The sequence below is a fragment of the Gymnoscopelus braueri genome (assembly GCF_963280865.1).
Source record: "Gymnoscopelus braueri genome assembly, chromosome: 23".
Taxonomy (NCBI): domain Eukaryota; kingdom Metazoa; phylum Chordata; class Actinopteri; order Myctophiformes; family Myctophidae; genus Gymnoscopelus; species Gymnoscopelus braueri.
The window spans coordinates 12,769,027-12,791,201 of NC_137625.1; the positions used below are offsets into that span (position 1 = coordinate 12,769,027).

The following is a 22,175-nucleotide window of genomic DNA, read 5'->3' on the forward strand; positions in this document are numbered from 1 at the left end:
AAAAGCATTTTAATCCGATCGGTGGCCATTTACTCAGAATGTTCTCCATATGCTTTTAACTACGCGACCCTATCGGTTGGGAGGTGTATTGCACTCTGATACATTATAACTATGAGAAAATGGCCGCCGATCGTGACAGACGAGCGTCATGTGAACCTTATGGCTAGCTGTGTGCCACAACCTTCGGATCATTTATTAGAACTCTTGTAAAGGCAGATATTGGTAGATAAATGCAGGATAAATGTACTGCCCATCACTGTTTTTATTAACTGAGTGAATAGTAGTTATTTGTAAGTGCTGTATGCAATGTTTGGACATCATGTGATGATGGAATGATGCATAAACTTACTGTAGCAGTTGATTCAGGAACTGTGTTCCCCATTGCTTAAAGACAGCTTCAACACACCTGGACAGCGTTGGCTTGATTGCAGAGCTGCTCATACCACATAGAGGAGATCCATGTTCTCAGGACCAGTGGTGGACAAAGTACTCAACCCCAGCACTGAGTCAAAGTATAGATACCCCATGTCAACTACAAGTCGTTGGGCAGAAACCTCTTATCTCCAAACTTTAACTTTTTGTGTTTTCCTGTAAATTAACGCCCTACAGACGGAGTCTCCGGTAGTCTCCTACTGAATCTCCTATTGACCGATGAACCGGTCATCAAATGATTGGCTTAGGAATGCGACAAAAACTAAAAAATCGCGATGGATTCAAGGCTTCATGCGGTGTGTAACTGATAGAAAATAAGTATTTTTTTGGGTGAACTACCCCTTTAAAACCTGAGGCCGATTCTACAAATGCCTTCTAAATCAGTAGTTCTCCCCCCACATTGATATATATTTCAGACCCCGTCTGAAAATGTTTTGTCCCAGGGACCACACACTTTAAAAAAAATCAAAAATATTCAAAAATAGCAGATGTACAAGCTTGCAGCAAAATCTGGAATGACACAGATGCTTTCCCGGTTTTAAGGGGTTAAACACTCAAATACAAACCTGACATGGCAACTTTCCCTTGTAGTCGAGTAGTTTGACCAGGAGGTATCTATACTTTGTTTCAAATCTTTTTTATTGTGAAGCACAGGGTGGGATTATAAATTTCTGTTCATATATATGGATTGCTTCCTTTTTTTGAAAACAAAAACAAAGGAGTATCTATACTTTGACTGTTGAGTACTTTGTACTCAAGAGCTGTTACTCTTGAGTACTTTGTCCACCACTGGTTGACAGCCACCTTGTGCAGAGTGTTCTCATCGAGCTCCAGTGAGACTTGTGGCCCACCACACACACTTTATTTCTGTCCACACACACACACAGTCACACACACACAGATGTACAGACGCACGTTACCCAGGCCTGTCTGCATGGGCCCTGGGATCCCAGCCAAGGGCCACTATAATTGGCACAGTGTAAAGGCTGATTTATGCCTCTGTGCATGCAGAGCCCTACAATGATGTACAGTGCAGCAGCGCACGCACGCACACACACACACACACGCACACGCACACGCACATGCACACGCGCACACGCACCAGGGGTTGGTTGGGGATCTCTGATTTACCTTACACCTCACACAAAATGTCAGCCTCTAAAAATGGCATGACAGTTTGGTTCTTTTTTGACTAATTAATGGATTAAACAGGGCAAGAGAGGGAGAGAGAGAGAGGTGTTGTGTACTGGAGCTGGTATCTCTTAACCAATTAAAACCTGGAAAGCACCTGTGTCATTTTAGAATTTAGCGTTGGCCATTGAAAAACAGCAGATATACAAGCTCACAGCGAGTTTGTACCTTTTTGATTTTTTTTTTTTAAATCTTGAAAGTGTTCGTCAAAAATGTTTGAATAATTTTGAATGTATTCTTCTGGGGGTCCCTGGCACAAAACATTTTCAGATTGGGGACCTTGGCCATATATATACCTGTATATCATTTTGGGGGTCCTTGGCACGAAAAAGTTTGAGAACTACTGGCATTTGTAGAATCGGCCTCAGGTCTTAAAGGGTTAATACATTCATAACTTCATAAAAGTACTCAGTTTATGAGTTTCTGGCTAATACTGTAAAAGTACTTCACAGACGCAGGGTGCTGTCCATAGTGCTCGGCCAGAGACTACAGGAGCTGAGAAGGGACAGTAAAAATATGTTTGTCACACTTTTAGAGCATAATGCCGTGGGTCATAATGGGGACATAGTTCATAGCAACAGATGCCAAAAAAGCCGAAAATAATTCCATTTAGGGTATTTTTATATCAAAAGTCCCTAAAATGTGATGTGTGATTCAGCAGGTCTGGAACCATTTCAACCAATAATATGATAACAAGCACCATGAAGGTGGTGTTACTCTATAAAATTATATGGCGCACAAAGTGTTTGAAAATGGACACAGTCAAAACAAACGCTGAACAAATATTTGTCAACGTTTGTTTAAAAACAAACTAGTCTCGCGTAGCCAGACAACTATTCCACAATCCTCGAATGCTATATAGAGTTTGGAACTACACCTCCCGAAATCCGAGGCAAGAGAAGCTGTCATCTGTTCATCATTTCCGTTCACGAAAATATATTTTAAAATATCTTTACATTAAAAAAAAATATTTCCATTTCTGCTAAGCAGCAAGCTATATAGCGACTGTAAAGACGAAACGGAAGCGGGGAGGAGGCTTCACATCCGCTTTACCGCTTTATCATTTTCAGAGCTTCCGTGCTCCTGTATAACTGTATGACGGAAGCGTTTGAAAATTGTGGGAGGCAACAGTCTGGCTTACGAGACTACAAACAAACTAACGTTTATGTTACCCCACTTAGAGTTGCAGTAACAAACTTGAATCAGCACCACCTTGTTGCACATATTGGAGCAGTTTTCCAACGCCGGACTCCTGATGGTAACAAACGTCACCAAAAGCTTCGCCTCCGGCTCTCTTCTTCTGCGTTGTCCAACTTGACACATCAGTGACTGAAGACATCAATATGCAGAAAGCCTCATAAGAAAATCAGAAAATGTCCTTATTTTTGTCCATTAATTTCATAAATAAGCTTTGTGTGGATATGAAATCTAGCTTCCAATTGTTTTGTTGTGCCAGTTTTAAATGGCAGCGACCTTTTTGATTGCCCCTGAAAAATATCTACTATTACAATAAAAAACGAAAACACTCAAACTAATAAAAAAGTAACTAAACTAAACTAAACTGAGTTTAAAAAACAAAACTTTCATGGTCCCTCATACACAGAACAATCAATCAATCAATCAATCAATCAATCAATCAATCCATCAATCAATCAATCAATCAATCAATCAATCCTGAGTATTATGTCAATCTGTGTAATGAATGAGAGATAAAATATTTTCATATATGCATACACCAAGGATGAATAATGGTTGTACAAGTCATATTTTATTCCATGTGCTGTACAAGGATATAAATAATGACCAAAACTACAAAAGTCTTTGTGCTGGAAGCCCCAAGCCTATGTACATTACTTATTCAGCAGTGATGTCACCACGTAAACCTCCTCGCACTTTTTATTTCAAATTACAAACTTAAAATCTACCACCTCTGATTGTTGTTTTTTTCAACCCTGACCGTAATTGTGCACAGTAAAATCCTCAGTGTTAATTTGTCCATTTGTGACTCAGAGAGTGTACAAATGGAACCAAATGCACCCTACAAGGGTCCATTTGATCCTTTTTTATCTTTGATCCCTTGAACTTTGATCTCTACTGATATGAGAGTTAAATTAACACTGATGTTTTACAGCGTGCTACCTTGTTTCCAGTGCCATGTACTGCAAACCATATTTTTGTGTCCTCTTTTTCATGTTTTCTTTATTACATTACATGTATGAACAATGAGTTGGCAAAATATCTATGTACATTTTATAGTCTGGATATATGTTTCATCCAAATAATACAGTAATACTGCGTTTAAAATATTACATCTACGAGTGAGATAAGAGCCCCAAGGGAAAAGATAACAAGTTGACCTGACAAGAGTTAGCTAGCCACCCGCGACATTCAGTCTCTGTAGAGAACTATGCTGTTTCTTTCATAATATATATCTATATATATCTATATTCATATATATTTATTTTTTAAAGGATGGCCATCATTCTCAAGCTCAAAATTATCATCTCAGCATATCATAGAAAAATAATGTAACATTAAAGACAACAGTAGACAAGAATTGCACAAGAATAATCATAATCATTATGGTAATATAATACTCTCATAGTAAACATTAAAATGTCGGGCAATACGAATAGAATACTTCTTTTTTTTTCTCTTTTGTTTTAAACAGTTGTTTCGATCACTTTAGGTCCATCCTCTGTCGTGACGCGACTCGTTGCATCTCGGCTGCTCTTGCAGCTCGTCCAATCACATTTGTTTGTTTGTGCATAATATATCGGTATGGTTTTTGACCAGAAGGAAAAGACAATAAGACCAAAGAGAGTACGCCAGGAGTCCTTGAACCCATATAGACACATGCCCCATGGTGACCCCACAGACGCCCTAGTAACCATGGTAACCATACTCCAAAAAGATGCTGTGACCTCCCAAAAGTTTAGAGTTCAAAGGTCATGCCTCCCGGTTGGCCGCATGAAGGAAACGGTGGCTTCTTTCAAATAAGTGTACATTCAGAGCAGACGGCCGTCCGTCAAGATGCAGTCCAGTGAGTGTGTGTGTGTGTGTGTGTATGTGTTTTTTTTGTGTGTGTGTGTGTGTGTGTGTGTGTGTGTGTGTGTGTGTGTGTGTGTGTGTGTGTGTGTGTGTGTGTGTGTGTGTAAATGTGTGTATTTTGGTGAAACTGTGTGTCCAGTCTGTTGGTTCGATGCTTGCTGTGTCGAGCATCACTCATGTGGATGACAGATGTTAATGTTTTGTTTAGTTTTTTTTTGTAGTCAACCTTAAACACTGTGAGAGGGCGTCCATGTTTGTAGTCCTTTGATACTGTAGTCCTTTTTGCATTGCATTGTGTGATAAGGTCCGTGTTTAGGGCTGGCTACATTCTTTGCATTCCACAGTAATAGACATGAGGGTCCGCCATTGCCCTGCGAATGAGATGACATCACTTATCCAGAGAGCCCTCAGACCCCGCCTCTCCACCGGCCCACTCGCTCAATAAATAAAAAAAAATGACCACCATGCACTTCTCCTATTTCTTTAGTTTCTTTTGTCAAATAAAATAAGGTTTATGGGGGGGGGGGGCTGGGGAAATGGTAATTTGCAATTCAATTCTCAACTGAATCAAAAAATGTAACTTGCTAAAAAAAAATAAAAACTTACTCAAACACAAAATGGGGACATATGGAAAAATGTTCTATTTTCAAATACCTTCTTGGATGAGTCAATTTGACCCATATTAAACTACGTAGTAACATGTCCTCTCTTAAATCCCTCACTAGTAACAATAAACTGCGCAGTGGTTCAGTTTTCAGCGTCTGCACTGCAGAATGAGGCTCCTAGCAGCACAATGCGTCATTTCTCCTTCCGCTCATCGGGGGGAGCTGGACAAAGGGGCTGAGATAAAGAGAGAGAAGCGAGGGATGAAGGCTTAAAAAACAGGGAGAGAGAGAGAGAGAGGGAGAACCAAACGGTTGCACCCCCTAACGGGGGGGGAAAAAAAAAGAACAGCTGGCAGCAGAGCAACCGACCGGCTTGACCGACTGACCGACAAACAGGTGGAGGCAAAAATAAAAAACACAGAGCCGCCCGCTCCCCCTATAGGTGAAGGCAGAGAAGTGCACCGCAGTGTCAGGGTCAAAGGTCATGCGCCAGCCCTGCAGGCAGGAGGAAGGGGGCCAGGGTTGGGTTGGGTTGGGGGGGAGGGGGATGAGAGAGAGAGAGAGACAGGCAGGGGAACGAAAAGAGAGAGCGCAGCGGCAAACGTCATCATCATGCAGTGGACAGGCTCGGGCTAGCGGCGGGCAGGAGGGTTTGGTTTGGTTTGGTTAAGTGGTTTGCTTTTTTTTTTTTCTGTGTTTTTGTTTTTTTTCGGCCAGTGAGGTGGCGCAGCGGCAGGCGTGCGTCGCTCGCTCGTGCCCCCCTCCGGGGCGGGGCGGGGCGGGGTGGGGCCCAGTAGAGGGCGCTCTCTGAAAGGCACACACACACAGGAGTGGACAAGGCGGGTGTATGTTAGAAAATAGTGGTCTCATACTTGGTGTTGACTCCTCTCTTGACCTCCTGACCCGGTTCCACAATCCACGGCACGTTGGCGTGACCCTTCTGATCCATGGAGGGCTGCTCCATCTGAGAGAGACGGAGGGAGGGAGAGAGAGAGAGAGAGGGAGAGACAGACGGAGAGAATGTGTCAGGCTGAGAGAAAACATAGTCTGACATTATAGTGCACTAACAGCAAAAGCACTTTCTATTCACCAGCAATACCGATTTTATATGTGTGTGTAGCTGTGTGTTTCTTGTACATTTACATATATCATACATATATCGTCTCTGTCGGGTGGAAACCTCAAATGTCCAAAATAGCAGATCTACAAGCTAAATTCTTTCGAGCTTGCAGATCTGCTACTTTTGAGTGACGCTGTGGTATGATCAAGTAGGGCATTAATTTACGAAAAAACGCAAAAAGATAAAATATGGAGAAAAGAGGTTTCTGCCCGACAACAACAATAATGTACAGTATATGTGTGTTATTACTGTATATATATCTCTGTACGGACGTGACCAGGGTCAAATTCCTTTCTATATTTATTCTACTTTGCAGATTAAAATCATAATAATGCTCTGGCCGTTCGTTCTGGTTGTTTCTCTGCCATGTGTGTGCCGCTAACACGGCTGAGAGGCTCCCAAACTAAGCCGCACACACACACACACACACAGTCGACACAACGCCAGCTTTCTAAAATAACCCTAAAAAGCTCCCCTTCCACCAGCGTTTGTCCGCGAGCGACCAATCCAAAGGCTCGGCTTTGTTGCCAAGGGCGCTTTTTCTTCCAATCCATTGGTTTATTCTGAGATTGAATCCAAGACGATTGGGGGGGGGGGGGGGGGTTTGGGGGGTTAGGGAGGGGGGTCTTTGACTGTGAACACTGCAGGAGGAATGCATGGCTCTCCACCACAAGCAAACAGAGGATGTACAGTTTGAGTTTGGACATAGAAACAGACACAGGGTTGCTGCTCCGTGTGTTTCTATTCATTCATTCTCACTGTTTCTCGTGCAGCGTCAAGTCCAGGGACCACCAGGAGTCCAAATGGACCCTTACAGCAGGGGTCTTCAACAGGGGGTCCTCAGAGTTACTACAGGGGGGCCCAAACTTTGTGTGATATGGATTTTTCTTTTTTTACCACTTCAACCCTAGAATCCCAATTCTGAGGGGAACATAAGCCAAAAATAGCAGATCTACAAGCTCACAGGGGGGCTGAGACCTCAGAGTTAAAAGACTCCATTTGATACAAAACTGTATCAAATGGCGGGGTTCGTGGTCTGATGCATATCAAACTGGGGGATCCTTGAAAATGAAAAAGGTTGAGCATCACTGAACCAAACTACTGGAACCCCAGTCTACACTGTAAAATTCACAGTGTTTAAGAGAGTGTAAGGTTCCATCTGTACACTCTCTGAGTTACTGGTCTGTAAGGTCAATTTAGACCCCTTTGTGGTACCCGAACCTGACGTTGAGAACCACTGTTCTATTCACAAACTGGCTCTCTACTAATATCTAACCATTAAAAAGCAGCAATCCCTAAGTGTTGTGTCCTCTCGACGACGGAGAGAGGTAATTGCAACTGTAGCGCCCGGGATTCAAACCCAAGAGCATCCTACTTCATATCCTAGGGAAATATTGGGCTGATGAGCTTCAGGCAGGAATACATATCAAACACCAGGGTGTAAACGTCTCAATGGAGGAGTAGGGAGTCCACCTCCAACCACTGCCGATGTGCTACAGTAATTATGTTGCATTAATGAACTTCACCGTACAGATATGTTTTCTTATAGGATTGCAGCTTTAATAGTAATGAATGTAACTCTGGCACGTGTGCACGGCACAGCAAAACACACACCACCTCTATCTTCAAAGAGTTATTAGAATGGAAGCGCACACATTCTCTCTTTGTCACTCTCTCTGTCTCTCACACGCACGCACGCACACGCATGCACACGTGCGCGTGCGCACGCACACACACACACACACACACACACACACACACACAAAAGATTCAGAGCGAAAAACAACAACAACATGGAACAGATTAAAGCAGACAAACAGAGGTGCTTGCTCACTGGCCCAAAGCAAACGTGCCAAAAGGAAGAATAAGAGGAACACCTGCGACAGGGTTTTGTGAGGAAGATGAGGGAGTCGAGGGGGAGGAGGAGGAGGAGATGGGTGGACAGGAGGCCGGTGGGGGGTGTACATGTGGCCCAGTGACCAGCGGCTAGTGGGGTACATGACCACCTACGGATGGGGGCAGAGGTCATATACACAGATCAAGCATGGGGCAATGTTCTAGCTACAGGCAATACGACTGCAACTCATAAACAATATCACAACACCAGCTCCCGCAGCATGCCCTGGGAACACACACGCATGCATGCACACACACACACACACACACACACACACACACATATTGCTATAATTGTGACGCTAAAACCTGAGTTGTACTCGTTGATCTACTATTTCGGCGCGCAACAATGGGACGCGACTACATAAAAATCGGCATAACCCCAAACTCTAAATGCCTCACACTCACACACACACACACACACACACACACACACACACACACACACACACACACACACACACACACACACACCCTAGCAACAGTCCTGGCTGTGTGTAAAAATACGGCACAGTGACCCAGTTGCTAAACACGGGCGCGGTATCACCGTGGTTACGATGCCTCATCGGCGACACTCCAAACTACAAAAGCCAATAGACTAACAGCGGTCCTGATGCAGACTGCTAGATCTACAAGCTCACAATGTGTCGCCATGCAACCCGTATAGATCGGCTATTTCCAAACAGCCGTATAAAAACCACTGCACTAGACGTGCTGCAGAATGAGCATTATGGCTGGCAGGTGGTGGGAATATTAATTAAATCTTGTAGCATCCAAGCGCTGCCGCAGTCTACAATCCATTAACTACACCCCACCCCCCACACACACACACACACGCACACGCACACACACACACACACACACACACACACACACGCGCAGAAGGCGCGATTAATGGTTAACGTAATGGCAGCCGACTCAGCAGACTGCATGAGCGCATGGCATCGTCCATCATATCATATCGTTGCTGTAGGGCTGAAACCTCCTATCTCTTCCCATCTTTACCTTTTTGTGTTTTTTTTTCCCCCGTAAAATGAACGCCCTACTCGATCATACTACAGCGTCACACAAAAGCATCAAAAGTAGCAGATCTACAAGCTCGAAACGCGGCGCGGCGCGAAGCGACGCGTTTCGAGCTTGTGGATCTGCTGCTTTTGATGCTTTTGAATTTGAATCCTGAAAAAAATGTTTTGGACATATGAGGTTTCCACCCCGACAGAGACGATATAAGCACATGACCACACACTGTACTCTCTCTCTCTCCCTCTCTCTCTCTGTGTGTCTCTCTTACTTGTTCCTCTGTCTAACAATAGAACGAGTGAATAGTGTCCAGTGACTCTCTCTGTCTCTCTCTCTCTAATGAGTGGTGACAGCAGAGAAATAAGACTTCACTGTGGTCCAGACGGCGGACGCCAACATTAATATAGCAGCAACGCAAATGGTGTTTCTCATGTAACAAAACACTGGAGTGTGTGTGTGTGTGTGTGTGGGGGGGGGGGGGCTGACTATTTTAAATCTCTTTGGTCTACAAACGCAACACGCTGTGAGCTTGTAGATCGACTATTATTGCCACAGATATTTGTTATAGAGTAAAAGTAGGGCCTAGTATGAAACCTTGGGGGTTTCCGTTCGACAAAGTATTAAGGGTTTAAGTGATTAACAGGCAGACAGTCAATGAACGAACTGTGAAGAAGTTTACACACACGACATAAAGACGCATGTGAGTCTACCCATAATTTTTATTGGGTTCATACAGTATAAAGTATGATTATAAAAGCAGTAAAGGCAGCTTTATACCGTCTGTCTGTGTTACAGACATGTTCATATTCCACTTTCATTTTCCAGGTTTAACGTGGACATGAAGATGAAAGACAACATAATATCCAGAGTGGCACTGGGGCTTGTTAAGAGGTGTCATACTCTGGGGGCACGGTGGCGGAGTCGGTAGCGCTATCGCCTCACAGCTAGACGGTCCTGGGTTCTATTCCCGCCGGGGACGCTGTGGGCGCTGGGGGCGTGTCTTCTCCTCCGCGTCACCAGCACCCATACCCTAGGTGGGGTTGGCGAAAGGGCCTACTCTGTGTGGAGTTTGCATGTTCTCCCCGTGTCTCCTAGGGTAGTTAATACCCTCACAAAAACATGCAGTAATCCTGGTCACTATACTGCCTCCCCCTGGTCAGCCGGGGCGCCTGATGGAGGGGAAGGGAACTGGTTGAATTAACGTGTTCCTTCCACGCGTTACGTCCAACCAGGGAAACTCCCCCCTGTCGGGTGACAAGAAGGTCAGTTGGCTCTCATGCATTGAAGGAGGCATGAGCTCGGCCCTGGCCTCCCTAGGCTGGTGGGGGGAGTGTAGCGCCCAGGATCACTTCGAAAATTGGCACCGGGTGAAAAAAAAGGGTTACAAAATCGAGGGTTAAAAAAGATTAGTAAAAAAAAAATGAGGTGTCATACTCTCTCTGGTTTGGGTTAGGTGATTTCTCTCTGCTCCCCCAGTTACGGGGTTGCTATCCTTTTACCACCCCAGCCTGGGGGGTTCACCCGGGCAATATTTCTGGGCGCACCTCCAGCAGCCACGTCACCGTATCGTCATCCACAGACAGCAGGCCATGCATCCCATTGGGAGCCCGATACATCGGTCATTCCAGAATGACATGGTCGACTGTCAACACCACAAGTCAACGCTTTTGGCAGCAGTCAACTAGTTGTGGACAACGTCATTTTAATATGTTACATTCTATATTGTGCTAAATATATACAGCGCTAGGCTGTCATTTATGTGTTCATGTCTGTCGTCGCAACAACCTACTGTAGCTAGCTACCAGCGGGAAGCCGTACCAGTGCAGCCATGGACTCTCTCTCTGAACAAACCGGTTGTCATCAAGAGTGTTCTGTACTTTAGAATCTTACTATAGCTGCGCAACTTTACGGACCTCCACATATGGGCATAAAAGGAACACAGACAGGCGGGTATTGCATAATAGGGTGGCGCATGCTGCATGCATTCCCAACAGGCTTTGTTCCCCAGTAGGCCAGCACTGGTCTAGAAACGAAATGACTATTTAATGTATTTATATAAACAGGTATAAAAAAATGAAAGAGCTGGAGAGATGGGGAGACCCTTGCTACTTAAACACTCTATGACCTGGTCGCTCTGTCGGTAGAGCACTCGCCTTTTTGACCACAAGGTTCTAGGTTCGATTCTGGGCACCACCTGGATGGGTAACTAAGACATGCAGTGTACTGCAAGCTGATGGTACTGTAGGTGTTGCACTCTACCGCAGCAATCCGTCTCCCAGGGGTCTAGCACACTGAAAAGGAGACAAGACACCCTCGTTCTCGGCCAATACCGATAATACGTCTCTCTGACCTACTTACTTACTTACTATCTAGAGTTCTTTAACAAGAAGATATCACTTAAACCCCCTTTGAATTACAAATTAGAGCACATTCTCATGCACCTCAACGTTTCTCTTTTAAATCATCCTCTCTCTCTCTCTCTCTCTCCAAATGTTTCTTTACACCCGGCACGCATTGGAGAAACCTTGGAGAGAATCCAGAGTCTCCAGCACACGGCGTGGTTGCTGGCTAGGTCCGATACACACAAAATGTAAATATATTCTCTCCCTCCTTTCCACGTGGTCGTGCGGTTCACAGTGGTGGAAAGTAACTACATCGCAGAGGCAAATGTTGTACTTTTTACTCCACTACAATTATTTGGCAACTACTTTTTGCACTTTTACTCAAGTAAAACTTTGAATACAGGCCTTGTACTTGTAACGGAGCATTATCGTCTCTGTCGGGCGTAAACCTCATATGTCCAAAACTGTTGCTTTTCAGGAAAAGTAGCAGATCTACCAGCTTGGGATCTGCTACTTTTGTTGCTTTTGTGTGAAAAAACACAAAAAGTTACAATATGGATATGAGAACATTCTGCCCCGACAGCAACGATATCTACATTGTGGTATTGCTACTTTTAGTTAAGAAAAAAACCCAAATCTGAGTATTCTTCCACCACTAACAGTATAGTATTCACCGGTCTCTCTCGCTCTCTCTCGCTCTCTCTCTCTCTCTCTGTGTGAGACGTCTGTGTTTCCCTCCCAGCGGGCGAGCGGAGGCGAGCGGGCGGCGCTCCACAGCGCTGTGCAAACACAACTCATCAATCAGCCAGTGTGCAACACACTGCAGGGAGGACAGGAGGGGAGCGGACGCTTTTACAGATCAAATATCCATCTACACCTCCGTTTAGATTCTAAACGGAGGTGTAGATGGATATTTTGATTCCAAACTTTTTAGCTTGAGAGCCCAAATAAAAAGAGAAATGTGATGATGTCTCCCCGGGACCCTAACCAGTGAAAATAGCAGATCTACTACTTCTTACGTCTTTTGTTTAGAATTTCTTGGGTTCCGACCCAGTGGTTTAGAAGCTCTACTAGGCCAATACACAACACACAACAAAAAGTTTAATCTCTATATTCTGATAGTACTCATTGCTATAGAGTGTTTGTTCAGTAACAGGGCTCTCCCTGTCTCTACAGCTCTTTAATGAACAGAAAATACACTTTCAAGTGGGTTAGAAGCCCATTTAGTGTTCCAGTTCCAATTTTGTCTGCTCATATTTTTCACTTCGAAGTGCTCTTGTTTATCCTGTATCCTGAATAAGTTCTCTCTTGGATAAATTGGATAAATTAGTACCCAGACCTGAAAATACATTTTCTGTTTACTGAAGAGCTGGAGAGACGGTGAGCCCCCTGTTACTGAACTAACACTCAATAGAGTCTATAGCAATGATTACCATCAGAATATAGAGCTATTTAACGCTTAATTTAACAAAGAAAATATCACTTACTGTGCCTTTAATAAACCCTGAATACAAACAAACACACAATTTACTGCAAACAACACACAACTATACCATTAAGTCAAACTGGATTGTCAAGGTCCTTACACACCGGGGCAAATTTTTTCATGCGAATAATACGTTTTTTTTTAAAAACCTTATAAAGTCAATGCAAGCTTACATGGAGCGAAAAAGCTAAAAAGCGAAGCGAAAAAGCGCCTTTTAATTATTCGGAACGAGTCCGAATTTTGCGTATATTCGCATATTCACCAGTGTGTAACCGCCTCCAGAGTTGAGAACAAAGCTCTCAAATGAACGCCGGTCAGGTTAGAGATGGAACTCAGAGGATGAGAAGAGAGGATGCTGGGTAATCTACATCATGGAAGCAGCACTTCCATGTGTGTCTGATGTGTCAACGTTGAACTGTCAGATCACTGGTTCTTTAGGGACCCCCATGGGTCCGTGAGGGGGTTCCAGGGGGTCCCTATGACGAACAGTTTAAACATTTAAGCCTGAGCGTATTTTTTGGCAGAAAAGCAGAAAACACATCGGCCATTTTTCACAATTCTTCTCTCATGGGGGTCCCTGTAGTGGCAAAAAGTATTTTCAGATGGGGGTCCGCAGCCAAATACATAAATCGGTTTGAGGGTCCTTGACATGAGCGTGTTTGAGAACCGCTAGAGTTAGATGTTACAGAAGAACATGAAGAGATAATCCACCCTGAAGATCTACCCACAACCCCTAAGAATAGTGAACAGTGGAGAGAGAGGAAAGGACATGTGATGTGGTCGAGTGTATTTGTCTCATACAAACAATAGATTCACAAACGTAGCCTATATGAGACGATTTATTTAAAGTACACACAGCAAAGTAGTCCGTCAGCCGAAAGCACTAGTCAGCATCTTTAAGATGTTTAAGACGCTGATGAACGCTGAAATGCACTCTACAGAAATCATCAGCAAAGGCTACAGTACATTTATAGAGTGCTGACTATTGTTTGTGTCTGCATAATTTGGGAGTCTGCACCCGTTTCACTACATCAGACAGTGGGGTTGAGTGCATGGGTTCTGTCATTCGGTGCACATGTCTGGTCATCTTCTTTGGACAGGGTTCCTGTCATGTTTGATAATGTCACAATTTTACAATTAAGAAATCTATGTCAACCACATTAACCCTGACGTCCCTATTTTGGGCAAATTTCTAAATATTTGTTAAAGATTTTCTTGTCATTTCACTCCAAGGCTCACACCGTCAATGACGAGATTCTCGTCATGTGGTGTTTTCAGTGGTTTAAGATGTGAATGATCCCAGGATCACCCAAGAGTGCACCCAGAAATCACGTGATCACAACAAAAATGAAGCTGGTTTCGTTTAGTATTATAAGATTCATAATATCATTTTTCTCTGCTTTCTGTTACTTTTTTCCCCATTCTCCGAGACCCCCCCCAACGTCTTTTGAGGCGATCGCCGGGTGGATCGTTGTGAAGAATAATATTCTATGATTTTTCAGAGGTTAGAAAAAACGCTGGCAAGGGCAGCTATAGACGACGTTTTAACTCTGGCAGATAAAGAGTTAATGGGTTAAGTGGTTAATAAAATGTACCCCTCCGTCTTTCTCACACGTCAAACCCTAGTCGTTAGACCTGGTGGCGGACCGTCTCTTTTGGACAAGAGGGTTGTGAGTGCGGTTCGGGTCGGTGAAGGGAACACTCACAGACTTGCGGATGTTGACGCGGGGCTTGGGGACGGGCTTGCTGGGCTTGCTGTCGAAGCTCTCTGGCAGCGTGGAGGAGCCGTGGCCCGTCTTCCTGGCCTGCAGGGCCAGCTGGTAGGCCACCTCGAAGGCCTGGCCCAGGGTCAGGATGATCTCATAGGCGAGGTTCTGCCCACAGAGAGAAGACACACACACACACACATTTGCATTTCTATGCATGTGAGGAGAGCAACAGGCTAATGTTTTTACCTTTTTTTTATTGCCATTCTCAACCCTAAACTTAACCCCAACCCCATCCTAAACCTGAACCAAGCACACACACAATTTTTACACGGTATTGCAGTTGCACTGACCACGTCGAAGGCAGTGAAGACGTGACAGTAGTGGTGACTGGACTTGAGGTCTTTGGTGATGTAGGCAAACGTAGACAGGTCGTCGGGGTCCTGGGCCGCGCACGAGATATTTCGGATCTCGTGCTCCGCTATGATGTTCTGGAAAGAACACAGAGACGAGATGAGAGACACAGAGTTAGCATTGTTGTTGTTATTGTGAAGCAGTTTATTTATTTAATTTTTTTATGTATGTATGTATTTGACCCCCATCTCAAAATGTTTTTTTCCAGGGAACCCCAGAAGCAAAGATTTGAGTTACAAATTCGCTTTAAAAAAAAAATCGCACAATCGCACAATCACACATTTTCAAGATATTTTCTTTACGTACCAGTATTGTATATCTTGTATATCTGCTATTTTTTTAATAGCCAAAGAAATCTAAAACGACACAGATGCGTTCCCGGGTTGGAAGGGTTAAAAGTGAGCGTAACAGAGGGTCTCACAGTCACCTTGTTCGTGGCATCAATGAACTTGACTCCCTTGTAAGAGACAGACAGAACGATGGTGGGCACCTTCTTCATCTGTTCTGTCGACTTCTTGGAGCGAAAGAGATGGGAGACAGGGAAGACAGAGAGGAAGACGGGGAGGACAGAGAGGGAGACAGGGAGGACAGAGAGAGACAGCATTTACTTTTCATTGTTAAGTTAAAGGGATAGTTCACCCCAAAAAAAACGTTTTTCTATTGATTAGTCACCCAATGGAGACTTGAATTCATGGATATTTTTTTGTTTTTTGCATTCCTAAGCCAATAATTTGATGACCGGTAGGCAGTGGTTCCGGTAGGAGCTGCCGGTCGATCATCAAATTATTGGCTTAGGAATGCGACAAAAACAACAAGTTGTTTCTTTTTAAAGCCCTTCTTCAATTGCCTTATACAAAGCGTGTGGTCTCCAAACCATGGATATAATGACGAGACCCACATTAATGAGTTCCTATCAGTGGAAATCCCAGCTGAACTGGGATTCAATCCTTTAATCCATGTCTGGGAAGAGTGAAACACTATGCCAGGAAAACAATCTATACCCAATCTATACAGCATGGTAGAAATGGTAGAAGAGAGAGAGAGGGGAGGGGAGACAGACGGACAGTGAGAGAGATCAAGTTGATTCAGTGGTCAATAGATGACTTCCTTTTTTCATTACATGATCCATTTGAATCCGTCTACAGTAAGGTCAAGGGGTCACTGGGCGCCTAACAGCCTACCTGTATTGACCTAGGGCTGAGATTACATTTCTAAAACCCTTATTGATTGGCCCTCAGCCCGCCCAATGAGGCTATTATGTTTCAAATCATATCAGAGTCGTATTGGTGGATGTGCTGACTCTGTCCTGATGATGTTTACTGTTTTCATTGAACATATATATATTTATATATATTCTTTATTTAAGGGCAGCAATATCATATTACAACAGTTTTTCTTTGCAATTAACATTTCTTCTGTTGTCCATGAGTAATATATCTGTCTGTCTGTCTGTCTGTCTGTCTGTCTGTCTCTCTCTCTCTCAGGTGTTGATGAGAGATGACAGACACAGGCAGAGAGTAGCCTGGTTCCAGACGAATCTGCCATTGCCAAAAAAAATAATGCCCTCGGCAGATTAGGTCTGGCCCCTCTCAATAGAGATTGGATTTCTCTCCCTCAGAAGTTGTGAGGGACCAATCAGGGCCCAGTATACAAATGTGGGGCGGGTTTTATCACCAGAGGCATTTTTTTGAATTTCTCCCTCGGAAATGCAGGTTCCAGACTAACATCTATGCAGTGATATCAGTCTGGCCATGTCAGGCTATAGGCAGAGAGAGCCAGGTGATGCAAAGAGGGACAGAGAGAGAAAAGGATAGAAACTAGCGGATGGGTTGTGTATGGAAGGAAGGAAGACAAGGGGGGAGGGGTAGTGAGCAGAAAGGATCAGAGGGATGTGGGAGGGGTGTGGGGGGGGTAGCAGATGACAGAGGGAAACAGGGAAATGAAGATGAGAGACAGATGGAGGAAAGAACAGAGGGATAGATGGAATAGGTCTAGAGAAGTTAAGGGGATTTGGAGACCTTTGGAGGGACGGAGGGGACAACGACACACGTTTGTGTTACTGTACCTGTGAGTGCATCACAATCTTATAATTGCCATTTTCACCATATTGTTTGCATTTTTAAACGCCTAACCCTGAGTTATGTTATTCTACAAGCTCACAACGTGTCACAACGATGCCTTGTGAGTTTGTGGTTAGCCTAACTCAAAGTTTCTCTTCCGGGAAAATTGTCCTCACAATTGCCTATTTCTCAAATTCAACAATATTTGGGGGGGTAAAAATATACCCTCCCAAATTACCAGTTCAAGTACTGCACGCACGCACGCACGCACACACACACACACACACACACACACACACACACACACACACACACACACACACACACACACACACACACACACACACACACACACACACACACACACATTATTAGACAAGGGAAGACAGAACAAGACAGACATATAGACAGAACAAAGGAAGTAGAGAAAGGGAAGAGGAAGCCTGGTTCATTAATATGTATGTCGTTGCTGTCGGGCAGAAACCTTTATTCCATATTCTAACTTTTTCTGTTTTTTCCCCCATAAATTAACGCCCTACTTGATCATCCTACAGCGTCACACAAAAGGATCAAAAGTGAAGCAGATCGACGTGCCGTGTTTTGAGCTTGTAGATCTGCTACTTTTGCCGTTTTTGAATTTGAATCCTGAAAAGTAACAGTTTTGGACATATGAGGTTTCCACCCGACAGAGACGATCTGTTATCTTCACACTGCAGTTACTCTAGAGAGAGAGAGAGAGAGAGAGAGAGAGAGGGGATAGAGAGTGAGAAGGGAGGAAGTGACAGTGGAAGGAGATAAGGTGACTTGAGGTGAGAGAAGGATTCATTCCACACGCATCCAGGTGCAGTTATTAAAAAATAATCCCTCCTCACATTTAATCCACAGCCATAAGACTTTTATGTTTGTTTAAGCTCAAGTGTGTGTGGCAGTGCACACACACTTTTACAGCTAGGGTTTTAAAGCCCTTACGTGCGCACACACACGCGCACGCACGCACACACACACACACACACACACTCACAGAGGTTCTCTGTGAGTGCGGACAAACTCGCCGGGAAAGTTTGGAAATATAATGATTTCATCAGAATGGTGTTGGTTATGGACTGAGGTGACATTGTGATGATGGCGTGTGTGTGTGTGTATGTGTGTGTGTGTGTGTGTGTGTGTGTGTGTGTGTGTGTGTGTGTGTGTGTGTGTGTGTGTGTGTGTGTGTGTGTGTATGGCGTTGGGATGTCAGCAGGCCGTGTGACAGCAGCAGTGTGGTGTGATGTGACTTTACCCTCATCTTGGCACAGGCATCTTGTGTGGATTCAGTCCCTCTCAGCTCCTTCACCAGCATGGAGCCCAGATACTGCAGAACACAAACACACACACATTGAGTTAACACACACACACACACACACACACACACACACACACACACACACACACACACACACACACACACAGGCATGCACTGAAGCGTGTCACCCGTCACAAACAAAAACAACAATGTCACCACCTCACAAAGCAATATTTCACAATCATTTTCCTTTTTCTGTCTGTGTGTGTGTGTGTGTGTGTGTGTGCGCGACCGCGTGCATATCGTCCTGCACGTTTTGAATCAGGGAGTTGTTAACATCCGTACAATACGGTGCTCTGTTGACCCAGCCTACCTCACGCACACGCACACGCACACACACACACACACACACACACACACACACTTCCAGATGATTTAATAAAGACGCTACTAATGGAAACACACACAATGTTTCTGAGTGACATTACAGCACTTAAAGAGGGTGAGATTCTAGAAACTAGGGCGCTACCCTGTTCTTGGAAGGGGTCCAATGGTGGCTGCCGCCGAGTGGTAAGAGAGAGGCCGTCCAGTAAACAGAAGTTGCCTGATATCAGACTGAAGACTGAACACTTCAGTCTGTCATTGCCTCCACCCTAAGCGATTTCCAAAGAGTTAGGGTTAGGCGATTAGATTTTCCCGAACCAATCACTAGAGATCAACGTCTGCACCCGGTCCTCTCGGTATAAACAGTGTATTTTGGGCCATTCGTCAATTAAATAAACCTGATTATGTTATTGAAATATGACGCACATTTTGAGTGTGCGACGCAATGCGAGTGCCTGGAGTTTAGATCCCATAGCCTGAGGGGACGGTCGGCTGAACATGATGCGCTGACTTCACCTGACTTCCAGTCAAGTGAACGACCTTTTTCAGTTCAGTGAGTGACTACAGTAACCGCAACGCAGGCAGAGCTGTCGGAAAGAACTGGTGAACGAATCATTTGAACCAAACTTTTTAGTGAACTGCACTGAATGATTCAGTACACTGAAAGGAAGAACCATAATTCCCACCACTACTGTACGTTATTACTCCTCACAAAGACACCTCATCTCCTGCTCAGAGCTTGACAACAGCTTGACAACGGCCCGTGGCGCTGTTTGGCTAATTGTTAGACACACTCTTCACCCTTGGCGATTGGAAAATCGCTTTTTCAACAGAGAAAACTGCTTGTTCAAAACACAATGCCAGACCAGAGAAGCGGTCCACTCGGTGGAGGCTGGACCAGGCTAGGTCAACATCCGAGTCGTATGTGTCAAAGTGTCCCTGAGCAAGACACTTAACCTCTAACAGCTCCCCCCATGGGCTTATCCTGACCATCTAACAGAATTTCCGCATGGGATTAAAAAAGGTCTACACATTTTTAAAGAAATCTCTAAAGGCTTCGAGTGTATTAGAAGAGAAGAATTTCTTTTCTTTTCGTTTTTGTTTTTTTTTGGTCTGTACCCTGTGTGACCTTACTGTAAAAACATAAACAAAGAATACAATATAGGTCCCAATATTGAATGTCTACCCCCCTAGGATATATCTTCCATTCAGCACAAAGGTGGAGGAATGAATGCGATTATCCAGGCAAAAGCGCTTCATTTTGATGTATTTTCCATTAGTCATAATTCTGACATGAGGAGTCTTGGTCTGTAGGGGGTTTCAGGAAGGGTCGGGTGGGCTTGTTATAGCATTTTATCTGACGCTAGCTAACAACGTTACAGAGCCACTGGGAGCCAGGTCAGCCACGGGTCAACGGCGAACCGTAACGAGGTTACAGAGAGACAGACCTCTCCCCACAAACTGTACACGTATCAGCTGGACTTAAACACAGACATCCACATTTAAATCCTAAATGTTCATTTAAAAGTGCTGTAAGTCAGTAGTTATCAAACTTTTTTATGTCAAGGACCCCAAAATTGATACGTATTTGGCCGTGGACTCCCATCTGAAAATGTCTTGTGCCAGGGACCCCAATGTAAAAAAATAATAATCTTATGTTAAAATTATCCAAACTTTTCCAAACTTTTTCGATATCTTTCGAAAGATTTAAAATATAGCAGATGTACAAGCTCGAGCTTGTTGATCTGCTATTTTTGAATAGCCAACGTATGAATGGATAAAGTGGTTAAAGCACCATATTCTAATAGTAATCATTGCTATAGATCAGGGCACCACTGTAAATAACCTTTTCATCCACAGCACCCCTGAATTATGTTGTTACACCTTACATTTTTGTCATGTACGCAAATATGTAAATCTTCCCCACTACAATACAGTAGGCCTATCTCATAAGGAAAACTTGAGAGAATATCAGTTTCCATTTAGGACAGATTGAAAATAACTTTATACTTAGTTTAACCACTTGAACCCCAGGATCCCTATTCTATGTGGAATATTACCCCAAAATAGCATTGTGACACGTTGTGCGCTTGTAGATCTGCTATTTTTGGCAAAGAGATTTGGTGTAGATGGAAAAAGAACACACCAAGTAGCTACAGCGCAACTCGGGTCCGTTTTATTAAGTATGGAGGGTCTAAAAGTGGTTAAACTGAAGCGATATTGATAAATTCCCAAACAATTATTAAAGTATTCTGCGGCACCCCTGGACCACTTTGAGAAACCCTGATATAGATCATGTGGGTTTTTTTTTAATCATTTTGTTCAGTAACAGGGGTCTCCCCGTCTCTCAAGCTCTTTAGTTGGAGAGAGAAACCCCCACAAAGATAATTTATCAGCTTCAATTTTATAGTGTTCCAGTTCTAATTTTGTATTTTTTTCATCACTTCCTATTTCTCTTGTTTATCCTGTATCCTGTAACAGGGTTTCTCTCCTGATGCGATAAAATAGGTATCCAGACCTGAAAATGTAATTCCTGTTTACTAAAGAGCTGGAGAGACCTGCCTGTTCCTGAACAACCTCTTTATAGCAATGATTGCTATGTATAGAGCGCTGTAACACTTACTTTAACCAAAAAATAATAATAATAATCACAAACACTGAAAGTGTACAAATGGAATCAAATGGTGGGTGCATTTGCTTCCATTTTACAAATGAATGATATAAACACTGAGGATTTTACTGTGTATGAGCTTGCAGTCCCACAACACACACAAACACATAAACATAAACACACATCTCTTTAAATCAAGCCTCATAAACCATCACGATGAAGATAACACCAGACGGCAGCACTAATCTGCCCGAAAGTGACTTTCATATCTCACTTATGGTTCAGATTCAGTAAGTACGGAAATTTGAATGACAAACGTTGTGCGGTTTAATAAAAAACGTAATACCTCCACAGTGACGTTTGGCCCCCGAGATGGTGCAGGGTTCAAATCACACTGATGTGTGTGTGTGTGTGTGTGTGTGTGTGTGTGTGTGTGTGTGTGTGTGTGTGTGTGTGTGTGTGTGTGTGTGTGTGTGTGTGTGTGTGTGTGTGTGATCTATATATAGAACAGACGTAAGCCACCAGATTGGAATGAAAGAGCCTGGTCTCTGGTGTCAGTGAAACACAATGCTGAT

General features: G+C 43.8%; 1 protein-coding gene across 7 annotated transcripts in view; it reads right to left on the reverse strand.

Moving 5' to 3' along the window:
* Positions 1-3,372: 3,372 nt before the first annotated feature.
* The window catches only part of anks1b (ankyrin repeat and sterile alpha motif domain containing 1B), a gene marked incomplete at its 5' end in the record, with an annotated part of 338,563 nt that continues 319,760 nt past the window's right edge, over positions 3,373-22,175 (reverse strand). For 6 of the 7 annotated variants that reach the window (XM_080421028.1, XM_080421027.1, XM_080421024.1 and 3 more), the window contains 6 exons: positions 3,373-5,045; positions 6,152-6,243; positions 14,850-15,017; positions 15,203-15,340; positions 15,691-15,777; positions 18,603-18,674. In XM_080421028.1, coding sequence (XP_080277154.1) covers positions 4,997-5,045; positions 6,152-6,243; positions 14,850-15,017; positions 15,203-15,340; positions 15,691-15,777; positions 18,603-18,674 — 606 coding nt within the window. In that variant the 3' untranslated portion in view covers positions 3,373-4,996. The remainder of the gene's footprint in view (positions 5,046-6,151; positions 6,244-14,849; positions 15,018-15,202; positions 15,341-15,690; positions 15,778-18,602; positions 18,675-22,175) is intronic. The other variant, XM_080421023.1, reaches the window with a different exon arrangement.